The sequence below is a fragment of the Pelophylax lessonae genome, assembly GCF_965119305.1.
Source record: "Pelophylax lessonae genome assembly, chromosome: 5".
Lineage (NCBI taxonomy): Eukaryota > Metazoa > Chordata > Amphibia > Anura > Ranidae > Pelophylax > Pelophylax lessonae.
The window spans coordinates 227,903,912-227,929,727 of NC_138772.1; the positions used below are offsets into that span (position 1 = coordinate 227,903,912).

Consider the following 25,816-nt stretch of genomic DNA (forward strand, 5'->3'; position numbering starts at 1 on the left):
CAACAGAAAAACAAAAAGAAAAAGAAACATCCATTACAATGAACTCCGGCCAGGTATCAATAGCACGTAACAGCAGACAGCAAGAGACATTGGAATAATAACAAGCATAAATTCTCCATTCCATAAAAAACATAAATGAATGAAGTAGGAATCATCCCTAAATTGGGGGTCCCCCCTAGGTTCAAGGAGAATGTACCAGTGCACATAACATTGTCGGCACTCTGATTCATGGCCAATCAAGGATCTTTGAAACCGGCCTCACCATATTGGAAAAGCATAATCGGACATATAGAGAGAAAGAAAAAGATAGAGAGGAAAGATAGAAACACAGAATCAGAAAAAGGACAAAAAGATAGTAGTTTGGTGGTGCAACCTCCAGTCATAAGGGGGAAAATCACAGAGAATTCCCTCCCCTCTCCCCACCGACTTCCCCACCATCCCTCCAGGTAAAAAGGGAGTATGTAGCCTGACCCTGTCCCCCCCCACCCACAAGACAGTTATCCAGGCCCAATCTAGAATAAGTAATGAAATCCACAACAGGTTCAAGGGGCTGAGGAAACTACCCCCCCAGGAATCTATTCGTGACCAGGTGCGGAGGGGCCAGTCCTGGCACGTCCAACCATGGTCCCCAGATGCGTTCAAACTTCATGTGGCTGCCCCTATGTAAAAAAGTCAAATGTTCCCTGGATAACAGAGACTTAACCTCAGCCGTCCATTCCGCGTGTGTGGGAGCAGATGGAGATATCCATTTCCTCGCTATCAATTTGCGGGCAAGAAATAGGGTCCTGAGGACCGCCTCAAACACCCCTGGGGTATACAATTCCTCGTCTAACCAGCCCAGAATACAAAGCTTCGGGTCCTGAGGGAGCTTCAGCCCCCATATAGTGTTAATGGAGCGAAGTACTTCAGTCCAGTAGCGGTGTAATTTTGGACATCTCCAAAGCATGTGGATTAGTGTTCCCTCCTGAGTCTTGCAGCGTGGACAGAACGGAGAATCCCTCCTGCCCCAGCTGTGCAGTCGCTGCGGAGTCCGGTATGTACGATGCAATATGAATAATTGCGTAAGGCGCTGTGAAGCCGACAGGGACACCTTGAGCACATTGTCAAGTATACCTGTCCACTCTTCCGACGCTAGTGATCCCAGTTCGTCCGCCCAGGCCGATCTGCACCTATATGTCATGGCCCTCGACACGTGTTCCATGAAGGAAGAGTATAAGGAGGAAATTTGCCCCTTCTTCACTGTAGAGTTTACTAGGCTCATAAGTATAACCGGGTGGCATAGACCCCACTGGGACTCCCTGGTTTGTGCCGCGATGGCATGTCGCAATTGTAAGTATTGGTAGAATAATGTGTTAGGCAGCCCAAATTCAGCCCGAAGTGCCTGGAAGTCTTTGAGAGCATTTCCCCTATACAGTTGGAAAATGAATCGGATGCCATAGCTAGCCCAGTTCAGGGTATCCCGGAGTCTATCCAGCTCTGGGTAGTTGGCATTACGAAGTATGCGGGAAAACCTGGAGAACCCCCTATAAGTAAAGTGATCTCGGGCCCTGCGCCACACCTTGTCCATCAATAGCAGAGTCGGGTGCTGGGGAAACGTACCCAGCTCCCCACTCTCTAACGATTCCACCAGCGACTCCCCCCCCAGATAAGCCACAAGTATCCTGCGGATCGGGTCGCAGTCGTCAACCCGGGACCAGCCCGTGAGATGCTGTAGTTGGGAAGCCAAAAAATAGTACAATGGGTTGGGGACCGCTAGGCCTCCACTATCCTTAGCCTCCTGTAGCGTCTCCAGGCGGATCCTAGGGGACTGTTTTTTCCATATAAGTGCCCGGTAAATAGTGTCAAACTGTTTAAAAATGTGGATCGGTATCCATACGGGGGCATTATGTAGAGCATACAACAGTTGTGGATTCCAAATCATTTTGATAAGATTGCACCTACCAACCACTGACAGCGGTAGTCGGACCCAGCTGGACAGTTTCTCCTTGAACCTTCCTAGTAATGGGGTTACATTAAGTTTGACATACTTTCTCAAATCAGGATGCACAGTAATACCCAAATACCGAAATTCGGACACCACCTGGACCTGAGACGCCAGGGGCGGCAGAGCAGCCCCCAACGGGTCCAACGGTAGCAGCACCGACTTGTCCCAATTGATTCGGAAGCCCGAGAAGGATCCAAACTTAGCTATCATAGTCATCAGTTCTACCAAAGAGCCCAAGGTATCACCAAGGAACAACAAAGCATCATCAGCATATAATGCGATTTTCTCTTCCCCCTCTCCCCTTCTGAACCCATGGATGGCGGGGTTGGCCCTAACTGCTGCCGCCAGGGGCTCCACCGCCAGGGCGAACAGCAAGGGCGACAATGGGCAGCCCTGCCGCGTGCCCCTGTGCAGCGGGAACACCGGAGACAGCATATTGTTGACCCTCACACACGCCGTAGGGGCGTTGTACAATAATTTGATCCATGCTATAAACCGAGGCCCAAACCCCAGTCTTTCCAAAACAACCCAGAGATACTGCCACTCAACACTATCAAAGGCCTTAGCCGCGTCGAGTGACAGTATAGCCCTGTTCCCACAGTTATCTGGAGGAATCTGCATATTCAAGTACAGCCTGCGTATGTTAGTCGCCGTGGAACGCCCTGGGATGAACCCAGATTGGTCCCCATGTACAATTTTAGAGATCACCTTAGAAAGGCGGTTGGCCAGTACCTTAGCAAAAAGTTTGAGATCCGACGTGAGGAGGGAAATGGGTCTATACGAATCAGGGCGCGTCGGATCCTTCCCGGGCTTCAATAGAACCACCACCACCGCCTCATACATAGAGGGGGGAAGCGACCCCAACTCCGATGAGAACTCAAGAGTGCGCAGGAGTTCCGGCAGCAGCACCCCACTAAAGGCCTTGTACAACTCAATAGGGAGCCCGTCCGCACCCGGTGCCTTCGAGTTAGGGTAACCCGCCAGCGCCTCCTGGAGTTCCTCCAACTTAATGGGGGAGTCCAGGAGAGCCCTATCCGCTGCGGCAAGTTGCGGCAACTGGAGGTCATGTAGGAATGCCAATAAGTCACTCGGGTCGTAAGACACCTGGGAAGCGTAGAGATCCCTAAAGAATGTACTGAAGCCCTGCAGGATAGACGGAGTATCAGAAACCACATCCCCAGAGGGGAGCGTCAATCTGTGAATTATCGGGGGAGGTCTCTGCGCCCGTGAAATGGTTGCAAGCATATGCCCAGTCTTTTCCCCTTCCTCAAAGTATGCCTGTGACATGAAAAAACGTTTGTGTTCAGCTTGTTGCTGCTGGATGGAGCGAAAGAATCTCTGCGCCTCCAGCCAACAACCCTGATTATCCGCTGTGGGAGACGCCAGGAAAGCAGCCTCCGCCCGGAGCACCGCCTCACTGGCATCCCGAGCCCATTGCCTGCTCCGTGACTTAACCGACGAAATTTCTTTGATACAAATACCTCTAAGGAAGGCCTTCATGGTATCCCACACCATTCCCGGAGCTGCAGAGTGTCCGTTATCGGCAAAGAAATTAGTAAGATGAGTGGCGATTTGAGCATGATCAGGGAAGAGTGGAAGCCAAAAGGGGTACAGCTTCCACTGCCTAGGCAGACTGGGACCAGGCAACCTGAGACTCACCAACATCGGGGAGTGGTCAGAGAGCCCACGCGCCAGATAGCTCACCACGGGTGCGTAAGAGAACAGTAGGTCAGATCCCAGGGCCAAGTCAATACGGGACAATGTAGAGTGTGACAAGGAATGACAGGAAAAGCCCGCCTCTAAGGGGTGCTTGCTACGCCAGATATCCAGAAGTCCCAGCTCCCCCAGAAACATAGCAAAGGGAGTAGGAGTCCTGGAACCATCCGGGCAGAACCGTTTAAGTATGTCAAGAGTTGGGTCAAGGACATTATTGAAATCCCCCACAGCCAACACCGGGAGTTGGGGGTGTGCGCCAAGAAACCGGGACAGACACTCCAGCACCTCGAACGCGAATGGGGGAGGAACATAAATGTTAGCAATAATACACTTAAGAGTATCCCACACCCCCACAAGAAAAATAAATCTCCCCTGCGGATCAACCAGAGAGGCAAGAGTCTCAAATCTTGTTGAAGCTGATACTAGAATGGATACCCCCCTAGAGTACTGGGTATGAGAGGAATGAAACTGCACCGGGTATTTAGAAGTGCTAATACAACCCATAGAGTCAGTAGTCAGATGGGTTTCTTGCAGGCAGACAATAGCAGGACTCTGGTGTGACAAAGAGGTCCATATGGCAGTATGCTTGCGAGGGTCCCCCAGGCCACGGACATTCCAGGATATCAAAGTGCCAAGTGGGCTAGCCATGATGGGTATCTAGCACTAGAGGAGTTGCCTGCGTTACATCAGCAGGCCAGGGGGAGATTTGCCAATAAGGAAATCCGGTGAGGGACAGCGACAAAGTCTCAAGGAGGTCCGTCAGAGACTCGGGTGAGTCGTGCTCAGCATATCCTAACAGTATAGGTCGTGGAGTTGCACCAAAACAGAAAAAAAATGATGAGGATAGGAACAACAAAAAAAAAGAAGAAGCAAACAAAGTACAGACGATGAGAGAGCACACTTTAGGCGGAGAGCCCGAAGGGCGACTCCCATCCGGACCCCGCAGGGAAACGTCCGTTGGCCCACAGGGCCCAGGGGGGTGAAGTGAAGAGGGCCCAGACTCGCACAGTCCAGAACAGAAGGCCATTCCAAACAAAACTGCAGTCAGAACGGCAAACTTGAGAGTGCAAACTGTTGCAAACAAGGGGGAGACCGTTCAGCTCCCAACAGGGTGAGTATGGACCCCTACGCAAGGTATCGAAGCTCACGCCGTCGTGCATCATCAGGCCGCAGCCTCCCGCAGCTGGCGTTCGTGGCGGTCCAGCCAATTAACCGCCATGGTGGGATTTTCGAAGAAATGGACAGCACCGTTAGCCACTACTCGCAATTTGGCAGGATACAACATGGAGTACACCAACGGTATGGCACGCATTCGTTTTTTAACTTCCGTGAATCGTGCGCGTTGTTTCTGGAGTGCCGCAGAAAAATCAGGGTATATAGAGATCCGCGACCCTTGAATCTCCATACGAGGTTGTTGTCTGGCCAGTCTCAGGATAGTGTCTCTGTCCTTGTAGTGCAGAAGTTTCAGTAGAAATGGGCGGTCAGGGGCCCCTGGTGGTGGAGCCCTGAACGGCACCCTATGTGCCCTCTCCACCGAAAAGAAAGGAGAAAGGCTATCCTTTCCAAAGGTTGTTAGTAGCCATTGCTCTATGAACTCCACTGGCGTTTTGCCCTCTGCCTTTTCTGGTATGCCCACCAAGCGAAGGTTACTGCGGCGCAGCCGGTTTTCCATGTCCTCCAGCCTGGCCATAGCCTCAGAGACCCCAGAGGAGTTCATTCTGACATCTTGCATAAGGGGTTGCATTTCATCCTCCACCACACTAACCCTGCCTTCCAAGGCCGTGGCCCGCTCCCTGATTTTTTGCATATCCTGCCGCATGTGTAACAGTCCCTCTTTCATACTTTTCACCTCCACAGTCAGGTCAGCAAGGGATGCACCATAGGTGTGCACAGCCGTTAGCACATCTTGAATAGTGGGGGCAGGTGGGTCAGAGTCCCCAGGGATATCATCCTCCCTCCGGAGCCCCGCAGGAGTACTCACTGTGCCGGCAGTGGAAGCCATGGCTGCATCATCCCTCCCGGGAGAAGGCAGCTGCGGTGCAGGAGAGTGGCCGGGTTGCTTGCTCGTCGAAGCTGCGGTCTGCTGATGCTGCGCTCTCTGTGATGCCGGGACATGAGCGAACTGCTCCAGTCTAGAGAGCGCCGCAGGCACCTTGTCCTTGCCCGCCCGCTGTGGCAGCGTGGCGCCGCCATGTTGGATTTGTTTGGGCGCCGGCAGGCTCCCCTCCTTCTGCCTCGTCATGGCCACCGATGCGGTCCGGGACGCTGTGGACGGTGCCTCGGAAAGGCAGACACGACTGCGGAGCACTCGGGCGATGTTTCCGGTGGGTGAGGGTCCACTAACAGGATGATACAGTAGCAGGATATCGGAGCCGAGGAGAAACACGTCCTTCTACATGAGCCGGTAAGCCACGCCCCTCCACGGCCCCGCATACTTACTTGAATATGTCGCGGCCGACCAAGCGCAATGCCATGGTCTGCACGCGCTCGTAGGCCGGCTGGGGTGACCACAAGTGTCGCCCAGTCCGGCATTTTTGCTTGAAGATCTCACAGGAAAAAAACACTGGAGAAAAACTACCTAAAAAATGTCTTTTTCTTAAAGAAAAAAAGTCTTGCCAGGACCAAAAGATCCCAGCAAGGAACTTAGGTCCTTACTCCTGACTAGACAGAAAAAAACTGATTCCCTGTAGCAGAGAGAGGGAGGATATACCCTCAGGGACTGCCCCCTAGGGTGGAGCCAGAACGTTTTGTCATTCTGCCTAGTCCTACTCCTGCGGAGACAACATAACCCAGCTCTTGAGAATCAAGAAGACTACGTCTGTCAATGAGCGATAGAGAAAAACAGATACATACTTGTAAAAAAATTTAAAAAGTAAAAAAATATATAACACAAAAAACAAAACATGGAGCGCACTCTGTCAAGCAAATCAGCCTGCTCAGTGTGGGATCTCTCTGCTGATCCCCGCTGAGCAGGTGGATGACAGGTACACGTCCGCTCCGCTGATGTAGAAAGGACACGGACACAGCCCGCTTTTCTCTATGGGACAGTCGGATGGAAAAGGGCCACCTGTCCCTTTCCGTCCGATCAGATCTGCAAGATGGATGGGGAATGGAATCCCCATCTGTCTGCTTTTAGTGGACCAGACCGGATCGGATGCAGGCGGGTGTAAACTGACACATATCCATTTACATCAGCCTCTCCATAGAAAACAATGGGTGGTCCGATTAGGCCCCCTTGAAAAACGGAAAGGTAGACCCGGTCTGTTTGTATGAAAGCGGCAAAAGGCCATGTTCACACCGGGCATACACAGTGTACCTTTACAGGGATGCACAGGTGTTTCGTGCATCCCTGTTCAGGCAGTCCCATTGATGTCATTTGGGATGTAGCAACTGCACAAACAGAGCCATCACTCCCAATTTGACACCCATGTAGGTTCGCGTGCATGTCCCTGAGCTCACAGTGTCTGCGTTTGGGGTCGTGCACTCACACCGATATGAGATTGGGAACAGCAGCAATGCCTGTGCAGCCGTAGCATCGCAACTTGCATAAAAGGGACTGCCTGTACAGGGATGCACAGAACACTTAGGCATCCCTGTGCAGGTAACATGGTCCTCCATGGGCGTACACTTTAGTATGACACATGGGAACAATGATTTAGTAGTAATTTAGCAGGAATTTTGCAAGTTATGTTGTGTTTATGTGCACTATTGATTATTTTAGTGTATTTTTTAGTGAAAATAGCGAAAAAATTAACATTTGTGCAATTATTGCGTTGCCCAAAAAAAAATCAGTAGGACATTTTATTCTACAGGTGAAGTGCTTTCAGAAAATGTCTGGTTTGAGGGCCAGTTCACACTGGTGCGATGTCAGACATCACATGTGATTCGCACCATATTGCTGTGCAGATAACATGTAATGTCTGCGCAATGAGAATTCAGCCATACAAACTGTATGGATGAATTTGCATCGCATTCAGACCAAACTCGTGCAGGACCCTTTTTTGTTCACACCAGAATCAGATCGCATGGATGTTCACACCCATGCAATTCGATTCTTGTCCGAAATCACAGTTCAAACTGTAATCTGCAAACTGAACCGATCTGGGGGGGTGTCATTAACCACTTAACGACCACCCGCCACAGTTTTACTGCGGCAGGCAGCCGCTCCTGAGCAAAGTGACGTAGTACTACGCCGCTCACTCAGGAGACTCTAGAGGCCAAACGCGCGCCGCCGCCGTCGCGCTCCCGTCCCCATTGTCAGCCGGGGAGCCACCGTGTATGACCGGCAGCTCCGATGGCCGCCGGCCACTCGCAATCTCCCGCAGCTGAGGGAGAAAGACAGAAGGCTGATGTAAACACAGCCTTCTGTCATTTTCACGGAAGTATTCACAGAGGCTATGTAATCCTGCTATATAGGATCACAGGTCTCGGTGATTACTCCACAAGCCACGCCCCCTGACAGTTAGAATCACGCCTCTAGGGACACATTTAACCCCTTGATCACCAGTACATTTAACCCCTTCCCTGCCAGTGCCATTTTTACAGTAACAGTGCATATTTTTAGCACTGATTACTGTAGTAATGTCACTGGTACCCCCAAAAGTGTCAAAAATGTCAGTTAGGGGTTCGATCTGCCCATCGCAATGTCGCAGTCCCGCAAAAAAAAAAAAAACGCAGATCGCCGCCATTATAGTAAAAAAAAAAAATAAAAAATAATAAAAATGACATAAATCTTTCCCGTAGTTAGTAAATGCAATAACTTTTGTGCAAACCAATCAAAATATGCTTATTGCGATTTTTTTTTTACCAAAAACATGTAGCAGAAAACAAATTGGCCTAAAATGTTAAAAAATTTTGATTTTTACATTTTGTTCGAGAATTTCATATAAAAAATGTGAAAAATATTGTTATTTTTTCAAAATTGTCTCTCTTTTTTTGTTTATAGCGCAAAAAATAAAGATCGCACAGGTGATCAAATACCACCAAAAGAAAGCTCTGTTTGTGGGGGAAAAAAAGAACATCAAGTTAGTTTGGGTACAGCCTCGCACGACCGCGCAATTGTCCGTTGAAGTCACGCAGTGCCGAATCGCAAAATAGGGCCTGGTCTATGAGCAGCCAAATCCTCTGGTTAACTTTGTTTTGACACCCGCTGCAGTTCGCAGAGGGCAGTGTGAGCTGCTGGCGATTCAGGTGCGATGTAGGAACCCGCACTGGATTTGCAGGGTTTCCCGCATTACACCAGTGTGAACCGTGCCTGAGGGGACTTTTCAAATTCTGAAAGCTGTAGGTGACCTCTGGATTTTTAGAGTAAATTGTTTTCATTTAGTTTTGTGTACAATCAGTCTTCACCATTTCACAAAAAGGTACAATTTAAAATGTACAAATATTTGTTCAAATATTTGTTATTTATTAACCGGATACAGTTTTAACTTTTATATTTAGTAGGAATTTTGTACATTTTGCCATGTATGAATCCACCATTAATGATTTTAGTGTATTTTTAGCGAAAACATTGAATTGATAAACATTTGCGCAATTATCGTGGTGCCTTAAAATCAGTAGCACCTTCTTTTTATTCTACTGGCCATGTGCTTTCAGAAAATATATGGTTGGTTGGTTGGTTGGTTGGGGGGGGGGGGTCTGTTATAAACTCTGAAAGCTGTAAGTGAAAAAGAAAAACCTCCAGATTCTTTGAGAATTTCACTTTCTCAAAAAGGCGTAGTTTAAAATGTACAAATATTTGTTATTTATTAACTCAATACAGGTTTAGCTTTTATATTCAGAAGGATCTTAGCAGGGATTTTGTAAAGTTTGCTGTTTGTATCTGCTAATTTTTAGAGCAATTTCCGTTAAAAAGCGGAGTTAGACTTACCGGTAACTCCTTTTCTGTAGTCTTCCAGGACAGCCCATGAGACCTAAGGTTCCTCCTACCAGGACAGGAAACACATTCCAATCAAATAAAAGGCGTTGCCCTATTCCTCACCTTTAGTATTCTCGAGAACCGTAGGGCATCCTGTAAAACATACATACACACACACATATATATATATATATATATATATATATATATATATATATACATACATACATAAATATACACACACACACACACACACACATATACATATATATATATATATATATATATATATATATACACACACACACATACATACATAATACAAGACAACACTGGGTGGGAATGAATGCAGCTGTCCTGGAAGACTACTAGAAAAGGAGTTACCGGTAAGTCTAACTCCGCTTTTCACAAGTCGTCTTCCAGGACAGCCCATGAGACAATGAGCCAGAAACGTACCAGTCTAGGGAGGGACTACTGCCTGGAGCACCTTTAGACCAAATGCCTGTTCCTGAGAAGAGAGGAGGTCCAGGCGATAATGTCTAACAAAGGTCAAAAAGTTAGACCAGGTAGCTGCCTTACAGATTTGCTCTGGTGAGGCACCAGCCCTTTCGGCCCAAGACGTGGACAAGGCCCTTCCTGAATGTGCGTTGATATTTGGTGGAACCACATTCTTTGCTCAATAGGCTTCTGTAATAGTCTGTTTTATCCACCTAGCTATGGTGGTTTTTGAAGCTTTTTCACCCCTATGTGTACCAGAAAACAGTACAAATAGGGTATCACACTTCCTAAAGGTTTTAGTCACCTCCAGGTAGGTCAGAAGAGTTCTGACATCCAAAAAACGAAAATTCTTCTCTTTTCATTATTTGAAGAACTACAAAAAGGTAGGTAGTACAATATCCTGTGCTCTATGGAAGGAAGTAGCTACCTTAGGTAAAAACCCTGGATCCGTTTTTAACACTATTCTGTCTTCAAAAATCATAAGAAAGTGCTCTCTAATTGAGAGGGCCTGCAGTTCACTAACTCTTCGAGCTGACGTCACTGCAACTAAAAATGAAGTTTGTAGTGAGTGAGTAGTCTATCTGTTATTTCCTTCAAGGGTTTGAAAGGGACCGTTACCAAACCCTGAAGGACCAGAGATAGGTTCCAAGTTGGACATGTTCTGACCACTGGAGGCCTAGCCTAGGCAATAGCCTTGAAGAATCTAGATATAATGGGATTTTCCCATAGGGAGTACTGAAGAAAAATGCTAATGGCAGCATTCTGCACTTTCAAGGTACTAAGGGAGAGGCCCTTATCGATGCCCTCTTGGAAAAATTCCAAAATAGATGGTACATGTGGAGATTGCCTGTGTTTTTCAACCATCCAAGAGTGAAACCTTTTCCATACTTTGGAGTATATACAGTGGGTACGGAAAGTATTCAGACCCCCTTAAATTTTTCACTCTTTGTTATATTGCAGCCATTTGCTAAAATCATTTAAGTTCATTCTTCTTCCTCATGAATGTACACATAGCACCCCATACTGACAGAAAAACACAGAATTGTTGACATTGTTGCAGATTTATTAAAAAAGAAAAACTGAAATATCACATGGTCCTAAGTATTCAGACCCTTTGCTGTGACACTCATATATTTAACTCAGGTGCTTTCCATTTCTTCTGATCATCCTTGAGATGGTTCTACACCTTCATTTGAGTCCAGCTGTGTTTGATTATACTGATTGGACTTGATTAGGAAAGCCACACACCTGTCTATATAAGACCTTCCAGATCACAATGCATGTCAGAGCAAATGATAATCATGAGGTCAAAGGAACTGCCTGAAGAGCTCAGAGACAGAATTGTGGCAAGGCACAGATCTGGCCAAGGTTACAAAAAGATTTCTGCTGCACTTAAGGTTCCTAAGAGCACAGTGGCCTCCATAATCCTCAAATGGAAGACGTTTGGGACGACCAGAACCCTTCCTAGAGCTGGCCGTCCAGCCAAACTGAGCTATCGGGGGAGAAGAGCCTTGGTGAGAGAGGTAAAGAAGAACCCAAAGATCACTGTGGCTGAGCTCCAGAGATGCTGTCAGGAGATGGGAGAAAGTTGTAGAAAGTCAACCATCACTGCAGCCCTCCACCAGTCGGGGCTTTATGGCAGAGTGGCCCGACGGAAGCCTCTCCTCCTGTAAGACACATGAAAGCCTGCATGGAGTTTGCTAAAAAGACACCGGAAGGACTCCAAGATGGTGAGAAATTAGATTCTCTGGTCTGATGAGACCAAAATAGAACTTTTTGGTCTTAATTCTAAGCGGTATGTGTGGAGAAAACCAGGCACTGCTCATCACCTGTCCAATACAGTCCCAACAGTGAAGCATGGTGGTGGCAGCATCATGCTGTGGGGGTGTTTTTCAGCTGCAGGGACAGGACGACTGGTTGCAATCGAGAGAAAGATGAATGCGGCCAAGTACAGGGATATCCTGGACAAAAACCTTCTCCAGAGTGCTCTGGACCTCAGACTGGGCCGAAGGTTTACCTTCCAACAAGACAATAAACCTAAGAACACAGCTAAAATAACGAAGGAGTGGCTTCACAACAACTCCGTGACTGTTCTTGAATGACCCAGCCAGAGCCCTGACCTAAACCCAATTGAGCATCTCTGGAGAGACCTAAAAATGGCTGTCCACCAACGTTTACCATCCAACCTGACAGAACTGGAGAGGATCTGCAAGGAGGAATGGCAGAGGATCCCCAAATCCAGGTGTGAAAGACTTGTTGCATCTTTCCCAAAAAGACTCCTGGCTGTATTAGATCAAAAGGGGGCTTCTACTAAATACTGAGCAAAGGGTCTGAATACTTAGGACCATGTGATATTTCAGTTTTTCTTTTTTAATAAATCTGCAACAATGTCAACAATTCTGTGTTTTTCTGTCAGTATGGGGTGCTATGTGTACATTCATGAGGAAGAAGAATGAACTTAAATGATTTTAGCAAATGGCTGCAATATAACAAAGAGTGAAAAATTTAAGGGGGTCTGAATACTTTCCGTACCCACTGTAGCTCTCATGACAGGTTTTCGACAATTGATCAAGGTCTTAATTACTTTGTCTGATAATCCCTGGGAACTTAGTATCTGCTCTTCAGCTACCAAGGTTCAAGGATTTGATGTGGGGATGGGTCACCGGACCCTGAGTCAACAGGTCTTGTCTCCAGGGCAAGATTATTGGAGGCTTGGAAGTTAGGGCCTGTAGGCATGAAAACCATGGCCTTTTGGGCCAAAAGGGAGCTATCAGTATCAGAGTTTTGTCCTCTTGGAGAAATTTCCAGAGGACTTCTGATATTAGCCTCACTGGAGGGAAGGCATAGCAGAGATTGAAAGACTAGGGGTTCGCAAAGGCGTCCACCCCCAGGGACTGATCCCATTGATTCAGGGAAAAAAAAAACTTTTGTTTTGCTGTTTGTTTGGGCTGCAAAAAGGTCCACTTCTGGAAAGCCCCATTTTGCTGCAATATCTGCAAAGTCCTTGGGATTGAGGGACCAATTGTCCCGACACACCAGGTGGCGGCTGAGGTGGTTTGCTAAGACATTCTGAGTCCCCTTCAGATGAATAGCTGAAATGGATGCCAGGTTCAGCTCGGCCCAGGGAAAAATTTTCTGGGCTATGCTCTGTAACCCTTTACTCCGTGTACCTCCCTGCTCGTTGAGGTACGCCACTGTAGCTATATTGTCGGATAGAATCTGCAGATGACTCCCTTTTATGTTCATCTGAAAGACCTCGAAAGCTTTTTGTACTGCCATGAGCTCTTTCTGATTTGATGAGGTTTGAGCTTCCTGTTGGGACCATTCTCCCTGAGCCCACTGGTTCTGGAGATGGGCCCCCCATCCGGAAGAGCTTGCGTCTGTGGTTATTCTTTGAGATATTTGAACAACCCAGTTTTGTCCCTCTGTAAAGTGAAGAGGTGATCTCCACCACCATAGGGTTCTTTTTACCCTGGTGGGTTCCTGTTAAAGAATCTGGAAGTCTGTCCCAGTTCTTTAACAGGAACCATTGGAGGGGACGTTGCTGGTACCTTGCCCAAGGGACAGATGGGAAACAAGAAGTCATGAGGCCTATGACTCTTGTTATGTCCATGAGTGAGACCCACTGGCTGGTCTGTAAAGAAGCTACCATGTGAAACATTTTTAAAACTGAGTTCTGGGAGAAAAATCCTTTGATCCAGAGAGGTGATCTCGTATCTGAGATAAGTCACCTCTGGGAGGGTGTCAGGCAAGATTTCTGTTTGTTGATCATCTACCACAGTGATCCAAGGAACTCCTGAACTATATGGAGCTCCTACTTTAGTTTGTGATCTGAATCCGCCACTATCAGGAGATCATCCAGGTAGGGGGTGATCATAATGGACTTCAGTCTCAATGGAGCTAAAGCTTTCCCCAGGACCTTGGTGAAGATACGGGGGGCTGAGGATAATCCAAAGGGCAGTGCCCGAAATTGATAGTGTTTGACCTCTGGTCCTAGTTTCACTGCCAGTCTTAGGAACTTCTGATAAGCAAGGTGAATGTGGATGTGGAAGTAGGCATCTATTAAGTCCAGTGTTGCCATGAAACATTTTGGATACAGCAAGCTTCTTATGGAATACATTGTTTCCATGCGAAAAGTGGGTACTATGACAAGCCCAAAAAAAACACCTGGCTGCTATAAGGGATACTGCTGTTAAGCTCCCAAGGCAAAGGGAAGTACTCACCACTGTTGTTTTCCCCCTTTACCAGAGCCAAAGGGCTTGCTTTTCTATCCTCATGATGACAAGGAGGATAGCAGCAAAAATCACCCCTTCGCAAGTGACTGTCCCGACTGGGGAACTGCAAAGTTAGGCTGTGTGCTTCACACTGCAGCAGCATACACACACCTTCTGGTATGCCACCTTACTTTAAGATTAGGGGGCTATCAGACAGCCTTTCTCCTCTTCTGTTGTCCTTCTAAGCTCAGAAAAGGCACTTACCTGGAACCCCATTTGCTTTGCCTGCAGCCAACTGTGCCATCTTTCCCTCCTCCTTCTCCAGGAGGTGGGTCCAGACAGGGGTTCACACTCTTAGAAGCCTTCTGGCTGTTAGTAGCTGAAGAGCCTGTTACTTTCGTGCTGCTATGCGGGTCCGGTGTCTCCTCTGCGTCTGAAAAGTTTGGGTTTCAGAACGCGGCTTGGAGCGTACTGGGTCCTCCCTCATTGCTGCTAATGTTATGCAGCCGGCCTTTTACAGCATGGCGCCCACTATTTGCAGGGGAGGACCAGAGGAGACCTGAGCTCCTGAGTGGGGCAACAAGCGGAGGGACCACCACGCTGTGTCCGATTTGCCTGTGTCACAAGAGGCGACCTGACCTGTGAGAAGCCCAAAAGGCGTGCAGATAAGAGTGCGGCCCTCACCGGCGTTCCTGAACCTGCCTCACAGGAGTACCATCCGACTCTCTAGGTCTTCTGGTCAGAAAAAAAAAAAAAAATGTTTCGTTGTAGGAGAAACCCAAAAAATACTGAGGGACAAGGAGAAGGATGGGCCTTTAAACAGCTGTGAACTTATTGTGTTTCCTGTAGAGTGGAGCCTCTCATCTCTCATGTGCTGCCGTCCTGGAAGGTGAGAGGAGAAAAATTATAAAAACAGTATTTTATGAAGAACACCACATGCCAATTGTTTATGATAGTGATCGACCGATATCGTTTTTTTAGTGCCGATACCAATATTTGTTTGGGCTACAACTGGTCTGGTTTGTCCAACTGTATGAGTTTCGGCTGCTAATCCGGTTTGTCTATCTGTATTGACTTTGGCTGTTTGTATGTGTATCTTATTGCTCCAGGTTACTGTTCTGATCTGTCTACCATGTAGTGGTACCCAGTCTGTATATGTCCAGCTAGTCATACCAAGGTTTGTACACTGGTAGTTGTCCTGCTGCACATGCCCATCTGTACCTTTAAGGGCACTGACAACGACTAGGCATCCCTAGACCCAAAGTGACATTTCACAGCATAAATAAGCAAAGAACAGTTTTCAACAAGTTACACTAAATCAGCTAGGGTTTTCTGTTTTTTTTTGCCAAGCACTGACATTAAAATTGTTTCCATATTACAGTCATTAACAAATAGAAAATGTAATTTTGCAAACAGATAATGCTCTCCACATTGAACTAGGCACATTATATGGATATTTTCCACATTTTCAGGAAGTGTTCAAAATTGTTAAACAAGGAAAAATAAATGGAAACACTTACAGTATTTCACAAAGTGAGTACACCCCTCACATTTTTAGTAAATATTTTATTATATCTTTTCACGTGACAACACTGAAGAAATGACACTTTGCTACAATGTAAAGTAGTGAGTGTACAGTTTGTATAACAGTGTAAATTTGCTGTCCCCTCAAAATAACTCAACACACAGCCATTAATGTCTAAACCGCTGGCAACAAAAGCGAGTACACCCCTAAGTGAAAAAGTCCAAATTGGGCCCAAAGTGTCAACATTTTGTGTGGCCACCATTATTTTCCAGCACTGCCTTAACTTCTTTGGGCCTGGAGTTCACCAGAGAAAGGGTGGATGTAATTCCGCGCTTAGGATGGGTATATATGTAAGGATTAACACCACACCTGGCTGCTGCCCACTTCAAAAAATGCAACCCTATAAGGGGAGCATTCAAAGAAATTGGAAGAAAAAGGGAAGTGATTGGCGCTGCCTGGTGGAGTGCTTAGGGGATAGGATCTTACTATACTGATGGTAAGATGTTATATGGGGATCTATACAAAAACCCCTGGTAAGATCTATGCGTAATTTGTTTAGATAATTTGGTGTAGCAAATATCAAACTTATATAAATCAGGGCAGGTTTATGTATAAAAAAGCATCAGATAAAAACTTATTTAAAATATATCAGCAGAAATATACCATAAGTGCAATCGTGCAAAAAGGTGCAGAGGTGAGTGGCAAATGTGAAGTAATAAAAGCAATATTACAATGATGGAGTTCAATAAATAATAACCAGTAATAAATTTATTACTGGTTATTATTTATTGAACTCCATCATTGTAATATTGCTTTTATTACTTCACATTTGCCACTCACCTCTGCACCTTTTTGCACGATTGCACTTATGGTATATTTCTGCTGATATATTTTAAATAAGTTTTTATCTGATGCTTTTTTATACATAAACCTGCCCTGATTTATAGAAGTTGGAGTTCACCAGAGCTTCACAGGTTGCCACTGGAGTCCTCTTTCACTCCTCCAGGACGACATTGCGGAGCTGGTGGAGGTTAGAGACCTTGCGCTCCTCCACCTTCAGTTTGAGGATGCCCCACAGATGCTCAATGGGGTTTAGATCTGGAGACATGCTTGGCCAGTCCATCACCTTTACCATCAGCTTCTTTAGCAAGGCAGGTGTGTTTGGGGTCGTTATGTTGGAATACTGCCCTGCGGCCCAGTCTCTGAAGGAGGGGGGGATCATGCTATGCTTCAGTATGTCACAGTACATGTTGGTATTCATGGTTCCCTCAATGAACTGTAGCTCCTTAGTGTTGGCAGCACTCATGCAGCCCCAGACCATGACACTCCCACCACCATGCTTGACTGTAGGGAAGACACACTTGTCTTTGTACTCCTCACCTGGTCGCCGCTAAACACGCTCGACACCATCTGAACCAAATAAGTTGATCTTGGTCTCATCAGACCACAGGACATTGTTCCAGTAATCCATGTCCTTCGTTTGCTGAAGACAAGCAGACTGTTTGTGGGCTTTCTTGTGCATCATCTTTAGAAGAGGCTTCATTCTGGGACAATAGCCATGCAGACCAAATTGATGCAGTGTGAGGCGTATGGTCCGAGCATTGACAGGCTGCCCCCCCCCCCCCCCTTTCAACTTCTGCAGCAATGTTGGCAACAGTTATACATCTTTTTTCCAAAGACAACCTCTGGATATGACGCTGAGCATGTGCACTCAATATCTTTGGTCGACCAAGGCGAGGCCTGTTCTGAGTGGAACCTATCCTGTTATACCGCTGTATGGTCTTGACCACCGTGTTGCAGCTCAATTTCAGGGTCTTGGCAATCTTCTTATATCCTAGGACATCTTTATGTAGAGCAACAATTCTTTTTTTTAGATCCTTTAAGTTCTTTGCCATGAGGTGCCATGTTGAACTTCAAGTGACCAGTATGAGAGGGTGAGAGCGATAACACCAAATTTAACACACCTGAGACCCTGTAACACTAACGAGTCACAGGAGAAGGGAAAATGGCTAATTGGGCCCAATTTGGAAATTTTCACTTACGGGTGTACTCCCTTTTGTTGCCAGTGGTTTCGACAATAATGGCTGTGTTTTGAGTAGATTTGAGGGGACAGCAAATGTACACTGTTATACAAGCTTTACACTCACTACATTGTAGCAAAGTGTCATTTCTTCAGTGTTGTCACATGAAAAGAAATAATAAAATATTTACAAAAATGTGAGGGGAGTACTCTCTTTTGTGAGATACTGTACATAGGTATATTGGTCTAATCCTGCTCAAATGATGTAAAAATATACAATGTAATAAAAAAAAATGCATAAACAGGTTTTCTTGCAAAAAGTAATACAGTCAAAGATGAAAAAAGAAAATGCTCACTTTTTCCATATATATTTCTCCATAAGCAAATTTGGGTGATGTTGGTGGAATAGGACCTTCAGGGATCTTCTTATACTAAAAGAAATAAAATGAAACATGGATTAATTAGGGCAACCTATACTGCAACTTATTTAGTAAGTTGGGCACAGTACTTGTAGCAATTGCTGCCCACAGACATGAAATTAAACTTGCGCAATCCCACCATTATCAGGCAGGTCACATGTCAATAATATATTGATGGTTGCTTCCCCAAGTCACTGGTTGGTTTTAAAGGACAACCACTAGTCATGCAGTTTAGATTATTATTTGTACTGTCCTATTTAAAAAGGTAAGTGGCCCTGATAGTGTCTGTCTGCCTATTTCATTTCCTGTTCCCTCCATTTACTTCCACAAGTACAGTGGGGCGAACAAGTATTTCATACACTGCCGATTTTGCAGGTTTTCCTACTTACAAAGCATGTAGAGGTCTGTAATTTTTATCATAGGTACTCTTCAACTGCAAAAGACGGAATCTAAACAAAAATCCAGAAAAATAACATTGTATGATTTTTAAATAATTAATTTGCATTTTATTGCATCACATAAGTATTTGATCACCTACCAATCAGTAAGAATTCCGGCTCTCACAGACCTGTTATTTTTTCTTTAAGAAGCCCTCTTGTTGTCCACTCATTACCTGTATTAACTGCACCTGTTTGAACTTGTTACCTGTATAAAAGACACCTGTCCACACTCAAACAGACTCCAACCTCTCCACAATGGCCAAGATCAGAGAGCTGTGTAAGGACATCAAGAAAAAAATTGTTGCAGATCTGCACAAGGCTGGGATGGGCTACAGGACAATAGGCAAGCAGCTTGGTGAGAAGGTAACAACTGTTGGCGCAATTATTATAAAATGGAAGAAGTTTAAGAGGACGGTCAATCTCCCTCGGTCTGGGGCTCCATGCGAGATCTCACCTCGTGGGGCATCAATAATCATGAGGAAGGTGAGGGATCAGCCCAGAACTACACGGCAGAACCTGGTCAATGATCTGAAGAGAGCTGGGACCACAGACTCAAATAAAACCATTAGTAACACACTACGCCGTCATGGATTAAAATCCCGCAGCACACGCAAGGTCCCCCTGCTCAAGCCAGTGCATGTCCAGGCCCGTCTGAAGTTTGCCAATGACCATCTGGATGATCCAGAGGAGGAATGGGAGAAGGTCATGTGGTCTGATGAGACAAAAATAGAGCTTTTTGGTCTAAACTCTACTCGCCGTCTTTGGAAGAAGAAGGATGAGTACAACCCCAAGAACATCATCCCAACCTGTGAAGCATGGAGGTGGAAACATCATTCTTTGGGGATGCTTTTCTGCAAAGGGGACAGGACGACTGCATCGTATTGAGGGGAGGATGGATGGGGCCATGTATCGCGAGATCTTGGCCAACAACCTCCTTTCCTCAGTAAGAGCATTGAAGATGGGTCGTGGTTGGGTCTTCCAGCATGACAACGACCTGAAACACACAGCCAGGGCAACAAAGGAGTGGCTCTGTAAGAAGCATCTCAAGGTCCTGGAGTGGCATAGCTAGTCTCCAGACCTGAACCCAAAAGAAAATCTTTGGAGGGAGCTGAAAGTCCGTATTGCCCAGCGACCTGAAGGATCTGGAGAAGCTCTGTATGGGAGGAGTGGGCCAAAATTCCTGCTGCAGTGTGTGCAAACCTGGTCAAGAACTACAGGAAACATATGATCTCTGTAATTGCAAACAAAAGTTTCTGTACCAAATATTAAATCCTGCTTTTCTGATGCATCAAATACTTATGTCATGCAATAAAATGCAAATTAATTACTCAAAAATCATACAATGTGATTGTCTGGATTTTTGTTTTAGATTCCGTCTTTTGCAGTTGAAGAGTACCTATGATACAAATTACAGACCTCTACAGGCTTTGTAAGTAGGAAAATCTGCAAAATCGGCAGTGTATCAAATACTTGTGCGCCCCACTGTATGTTTTTCCTACCCTGTTCGTGGATCCACGAAGGGTCCGGAGTGCCTAGGCGTGGTTAGACAGTGCCTGGTGATCTGACCATCCTTTGCCACTAAGTTCAATCTTATCGGATTTTATCTTATAACTGCTGCAGACCAATAAAACAGATATAAATGTTATGGGTTACTGTACTTTAATGCATTTAAACATTGAGTTTAAAGTAAACACGTCAGTAAAAAAATAGTAATAGAAGTGTCTATACACAGCAGTAGCTTAAGAAAAATCATCTCCTGCCTGGTTTCTGAAGTCCCCAAGTCAGATATGTCTAGTCTACATCCAACAATGTAATGTAGGAAACCGAAAACCAATGGAAAGGATGGTTTTGTGAGAGGAGGGTGGCACATCTAAACTCTTACTTTGTTCTTGGGACTTTCTATGGCGAAAAAGGTTATTGGGACTTTCTATGGCGAAAAAGGTTATGTCAGCTTGTTCTATATTTAGCACAGACACGGTTTTGTTACCCACTTCCCACCCTATAGGCGTTTGACGGCGGGAATGTGGTTGCATTATCCTAAGGGACGTCATATGACGGCGGCAGGATACTGCGCTCTGCGCGCCCCGCGGCGATCGGAGTCTGACTCCCCGCGTCACCGATCTCGGTAAAGAGCCTGTCCAATCATGGCTGGTCACATAGTGAACAGGAAGAGCCGTTGATCGGCTTTCCTCAGTACGAGTAAAGAAGCGTCGATCTGCGGCTCTCCTGACAGGGGTGGGTCGGCACTGGTAATCAGATCATTAATTACCAGTGCAGACCCTCGGGGGGGGGGTGCCACTAGAACCACCAGGAATGCCCACCCAAGACCCCAGGGATGCCCACCCATGACCCCAGGGATGCCCACTATGGCTACCAGGGATGGCAATCAGGGCTCAGAGCCCCCCATTGCCCTCCCCATCAGTGCTGCCCACCAGTGCCCTCCACATCAGTGCTGCCCACCAGTGCCCATCATTGCCATCTATCAGTGCCGCCCACCAGTGCCCATTATTGCCCAGCAGTGCCGCCTATCAGTGCCGCCTATCAGTGCTACCAATCAGTGCCACCCCATCAGTGCCGCCCCATCAGTGCCGCCCCATCAGTGCCGCCCCATCAGTGCCGCCCCATCAGTGCCACCCCATCAGTGCCACCCCATCAGTGCAGGAAAAAACATTTATTTACAAAATTGTATAACAAAACAAAAAAACTTTTTTTTTCCAACTTTTCGGTCTTTTTTTTTTTTATTTGTTTAGCAAAAAATAAAAAAACCTTGTGGTGATCAAATACCACAAAAAGAAAGCTCTATTTGTGGGGGGGAAATGATATAAATTTGGTTTAGGTACAGTGTTGCATGACCACGCAATTGTCATTCAAAATGCAACAGCGCTAAAAAGTGAAAATTGGCCTGGGCAGGAAGGGGGTTAAATTGCCCTGCATTAAAGTGGTTAAATAAAGCATATTTCTTATTAAAAGAAAAGGAATTACCTTAAAAGAGAACAGAGATCAGAGAATAGTAAAAAAATAAAATTTTAGGCTTACAGGCTTTACCAGCAAAAGACATGCAAGAGAATTTGACACGCAAATTGAGGAATGATAATTCTACTCATTGCTTAAAGAAGATGTTTTAAATAAAACAAATGGAGCCAATAACAAAGACATTACCATAAAACCCCAAAAATACCTTTTTTATAACCTCTCGAATGGCAAAATATTTATCGGTCAGATCTCCAGCTTCAGTTAATGGTGCATCATAATCGTAGCTTGTGGGCTGAGGTTCATATGGCGTGTTTGCTCCTATAAGTAATAAAGCAGTGAACGTAAACACCAAAAAAACTGGGTAGATGCTAGTGCGCATTCTCACAGTATGGTCCTAAACCCATAGCAATATGAAGAGCACCCCCTGGTCGCCACTCCTAGGGGGCAATCAACACAGTCAGCTATCTGCCTTCTCAACCCGTTGAGGTAGCTATGCTCAAATCAGGAGGCACTTCATTCCTTGGATCCAACTGCCAAACCCCACCTCACCCAGGTAGTGCTTATTTCAGGTTTCATCCCACAGGAAGGGCCCTTAGGACCCCCCTCATCATACCAGGAAGAGCACTATACAGCCAGCCTGAATAACAGTGGAAAGTATTTGACACTGATTAGAACAAATATTACACTTGATTTTAGCCAGTGGCAAATTGTTGTAATAAATAACCTTAATAGGGGGTGCTTACAAGGTGTACAAAACTATAAAAAAAAAACAGACTTTACGTACATGTCAACAAAGAAAAGATGTATTAAGTAGTTCTTCATAAAGCACACCTACGGGTATGTTTATGTGTTTGTGTAATTTACCTTGCAGATTACAGAATGAGGTGTGCTATTATAAGTAAACTGGAAGACACTGTCCATAATTAGGAGCAATGTGCAGAAAATAAACAGAATGTAAAAAAGGTTTGGGGAAAGTCAATTGAAGCTCAGGATATTAAAAAGGTAAAATCAGTCAGGCAAGCATAATGCACACCTTCATCCCTCTGTATTGGAAGCAACCTACAACCTAAACAAGATTCATTCAATTGATATAATGGAGAAATTGATGATCCACAAAAAAAGAACACCAGTTTTGCAAACCTTGGTTCTAATGCACCAATTTTACGCTTTCAACAGACATCAGTCTCTATGGTCTTCCCCAAATTAAATGCAGATCCTGCACCCCAGGTGCTGCTGTGACTCACCCTCAGTTAAGGGTTGGACGCAACGTCTTTTTCAGCTTGTGTCTGGAATTTCCACCCCCCCCCCTTTTTTTTCTCCCGTTCTCTTACTGCTTCCCTCTCAGATTCTTTCCATTTTTCCTTTTGTTTCCATCTATAACTAAATTTAATTATTATACCCATATGATCTTGATAATTCCTTACTTGTGGTATTTTGTTTCTGGATTGGGAGCCTGGAATGTCTGTCCTGTGCATTTAATATGTAGAGTTCTCATGCTCTGACCCATTTTCTGCTTAAACTCTTTAATTTGTTTTAAAGGAAATACAGAGGATATATTTATAATTTTTTTTGTTTGTAATCCATATGCATGGACATGCTCCCATGCTGGAGTTGTCCAATTGTTGGTGTAGAATTGAACATTTTAATTCAGAATAAGAAAGAAAAAAAAAAAAAGTTAAAATAGTTAAAATCAAAAGCTTCATCTGTATAGACTGTTTCTGAATTAAAAAGAAAGAGAAAAAAAACCTAATCTTATTTTCAGAAAGATATTCCATCAAAAGATTTCAAATCCAACCAGAAGAACCCCATTGCATTATAATCTGCAGAAAGGACTTCATAGTTGAGATCCTATTTAGTTCAGAAACCTAACAAGGTACTTTACGAACAATTGGATAAGCAATGGTTCCCGCTGCTGTCTCTGAGCCAATGAGGAGGCAGAGAGCTGGGAGGTTAGCTGCCCCTGTGCATATCGCTGGATTAGGATCAGGCAAGTATTAGAGGGGGCTGCATACTGAAGGTTTATTTACTATTTATAAACCTATTATAATTACATTACAAAAAAAAAAAAAAAGTTATGAGCAAATCAATTACATGAACCTGTAGCAACCAATTGGATATCATTTTCACTCATGTGACATAATAAAAACTGCATGCTGTGTGTTAGGACTTAGACCAGTTCTACATGGTTCAAAACCCGGCCAGTTCCGTTAATGGGCAGGCTGAATGTACCAAGTTGATCAATCAATCAACTTGGGTACAAACAGCCTGTCAGATTCTCTTGCAATTATCGGTAGCAGCTGCTATAGCAGCTAGCAATAATCGCTGTCTTCTTCCATTGGGAATGGCTTCCCCTGCCCACTTCCGTCCCCATTAGGTGTTCAATCAAACTAAGCCAAGAAATAAGTTATTGTCAAGTGCATATAACAAACTATAAAGTCCTTCTCATTGAGGTATAGATGATACCTACAGATGGAATAATGGGCTGTATGAGAGTTTACATGCGAGCGGCTTCCAAAAGCAGTAGGCCTCCGATTTATTTTAATTGAGCTTCAGAACGCAGCCGATGGCAGGAGAACCCTCACTGGGTCTCTCCCAACTGAAAACAGTCCCATTCGTGAGTGTGAATGGGGCCTTAGGCTGTAACATGCAAAGTGAGCTAATTAATATACATTAGAAACAAAAAAGAGCAAAAAAAAAAAAAAAAAGAAACACAACAGGGGATTTATTTACCCTGTTTCTTACTTTTCATCTCTCTAGCTAATGTCTATAAATCTTTTCTCAACAGTACCTGAACTGGGCCAATCAAAATGTTCTGAATATAAGGCCCCATTCCATTTATTGAATAGATTTCAATGTAACAATGACATGAGAAAAAACAATTGCATGGCCCAAACACTGTGCACTGACAGGAATCATATAAAAGTTTGTTTACCTGCCTATCCTATTACTCTTCCATTACCCGACATTTACAATTTTCAACTATTTCAACTGTTATAGAACAATTCAAGCACTTGCTTTATGATCCCAAAACAAGACAAATATTTTAACACAATTTTTTTTAAAAGGTTTTACCATTCCAGTAGCCAAAATTGGTTCCACCTATAAACATATACCTGATGGACAAAGAAGAAAATGTTTAAAATTTCAAATATACTGTAGTGTACATCAGTGATCGTCCTTTATTAGTCCAACTCACATATTGACATTTGCTCCATGATCAAGAATTTCAACTAATGTTTTGACTATGCGATCTGTTGCTACAACAGAATGTGGTTCTCCCCAGTGATCCAGCCAGCCAGTATAAAATTCAGAATTTACCTGTAAAACAGAAGAAAAAAAATAAATGAAAGGATTCGCAAGCTAATCAACACAGCAAAACACTATAAATATATAGACTTCCTTTTTTTTTTTTTTGAATTTGGAAGTCTCCTATTGTTTGTATCTGTTACACACATCCAAAATTACTTTCCCTAATTTTAGAGAAGAAAACATACTACATGGACATGCAGGTGTTGGTATCATACCTAATATTTTTATTTTTAATTTTTTTCAAAGTAGTTTTTATTGGATTTTAGCTTCAAATACAATAAGGAAAAAGCAGTAATCTCATACATAAACCTCTGAATACAAGAGATAAAGATTTTAAATTCTCCAGTAGGTATAATGGTAGAACAAATTTAGAGCATTAGTAGCATCCAGTCTGGTCAGACCTGGAAATATTTAACATAAGTCATCAAATCAGGAGAGCATATAGATTAAAGCTTGGAATATGAACAAATTTGCAATAGATATGGCATTGAAAGGAACATAGAGAACCATAATATGTATAGTGTACGTTATGAATAATACATGTGAAACAAAGAATGAACCAAAGAACAAAAATAACATCAATTAGGTGATCAAGCTTGTTTATCTTATCTTAACATCGCAGTAACCCTTAAATTCACTAAACTATATCCTCATGACAATTAGGTTTTATGCATCTTTGTCCGCCATGGTTCTCAGATTCAAATTTGTTAAGACTGCCATCTCTATATGAAATTTGTTCAGATCCATGAATCTCTTCCACCAGCCTTGTAGCTTCACTTACACTAGGTAAAACATTTGACTTCCAATTCCTCATTATTACCGACCTGGCGGCCATTATAATCTGCATTGTGATTGGTC

General features: G+C 44.6%; 1 protein-coding gene across 2 annotated transcripts in view; it reads right to left on the reverse strand.

Moving 5' to 3' along the window:
• Nucleotides 1-25,816, reverse strand: part of GLB1 (galactosidase beta 1) — a 149,060-nt gene that overhangs the window by 35,586 nt on the left and 87,658 nt on the right. For both annotated transcript variants that reach the window (XM_082259525.1, XM_082259526.1), the window contains 4 exons: nt 24,846-24,967; nt 24,722-24,762; nt 21,855-21,967; nt 18,174-18,248 (listed from right to left, as the gene is read on the reverse strand). In XM_082259525.1, the coding sequence (XP_082115651.1) occupies nt 18,174-18,248; nt 21,855-21,967; nt 24,722-24,762; nt 24,846-24,967 (351 nt within the window). The remainder of the gene's footprint in view (nt 1-18,173; nt 18,249-21,854; nt 21,968-24,721; nt 24,763-24,845; nt 24,968-25,816) is intronic.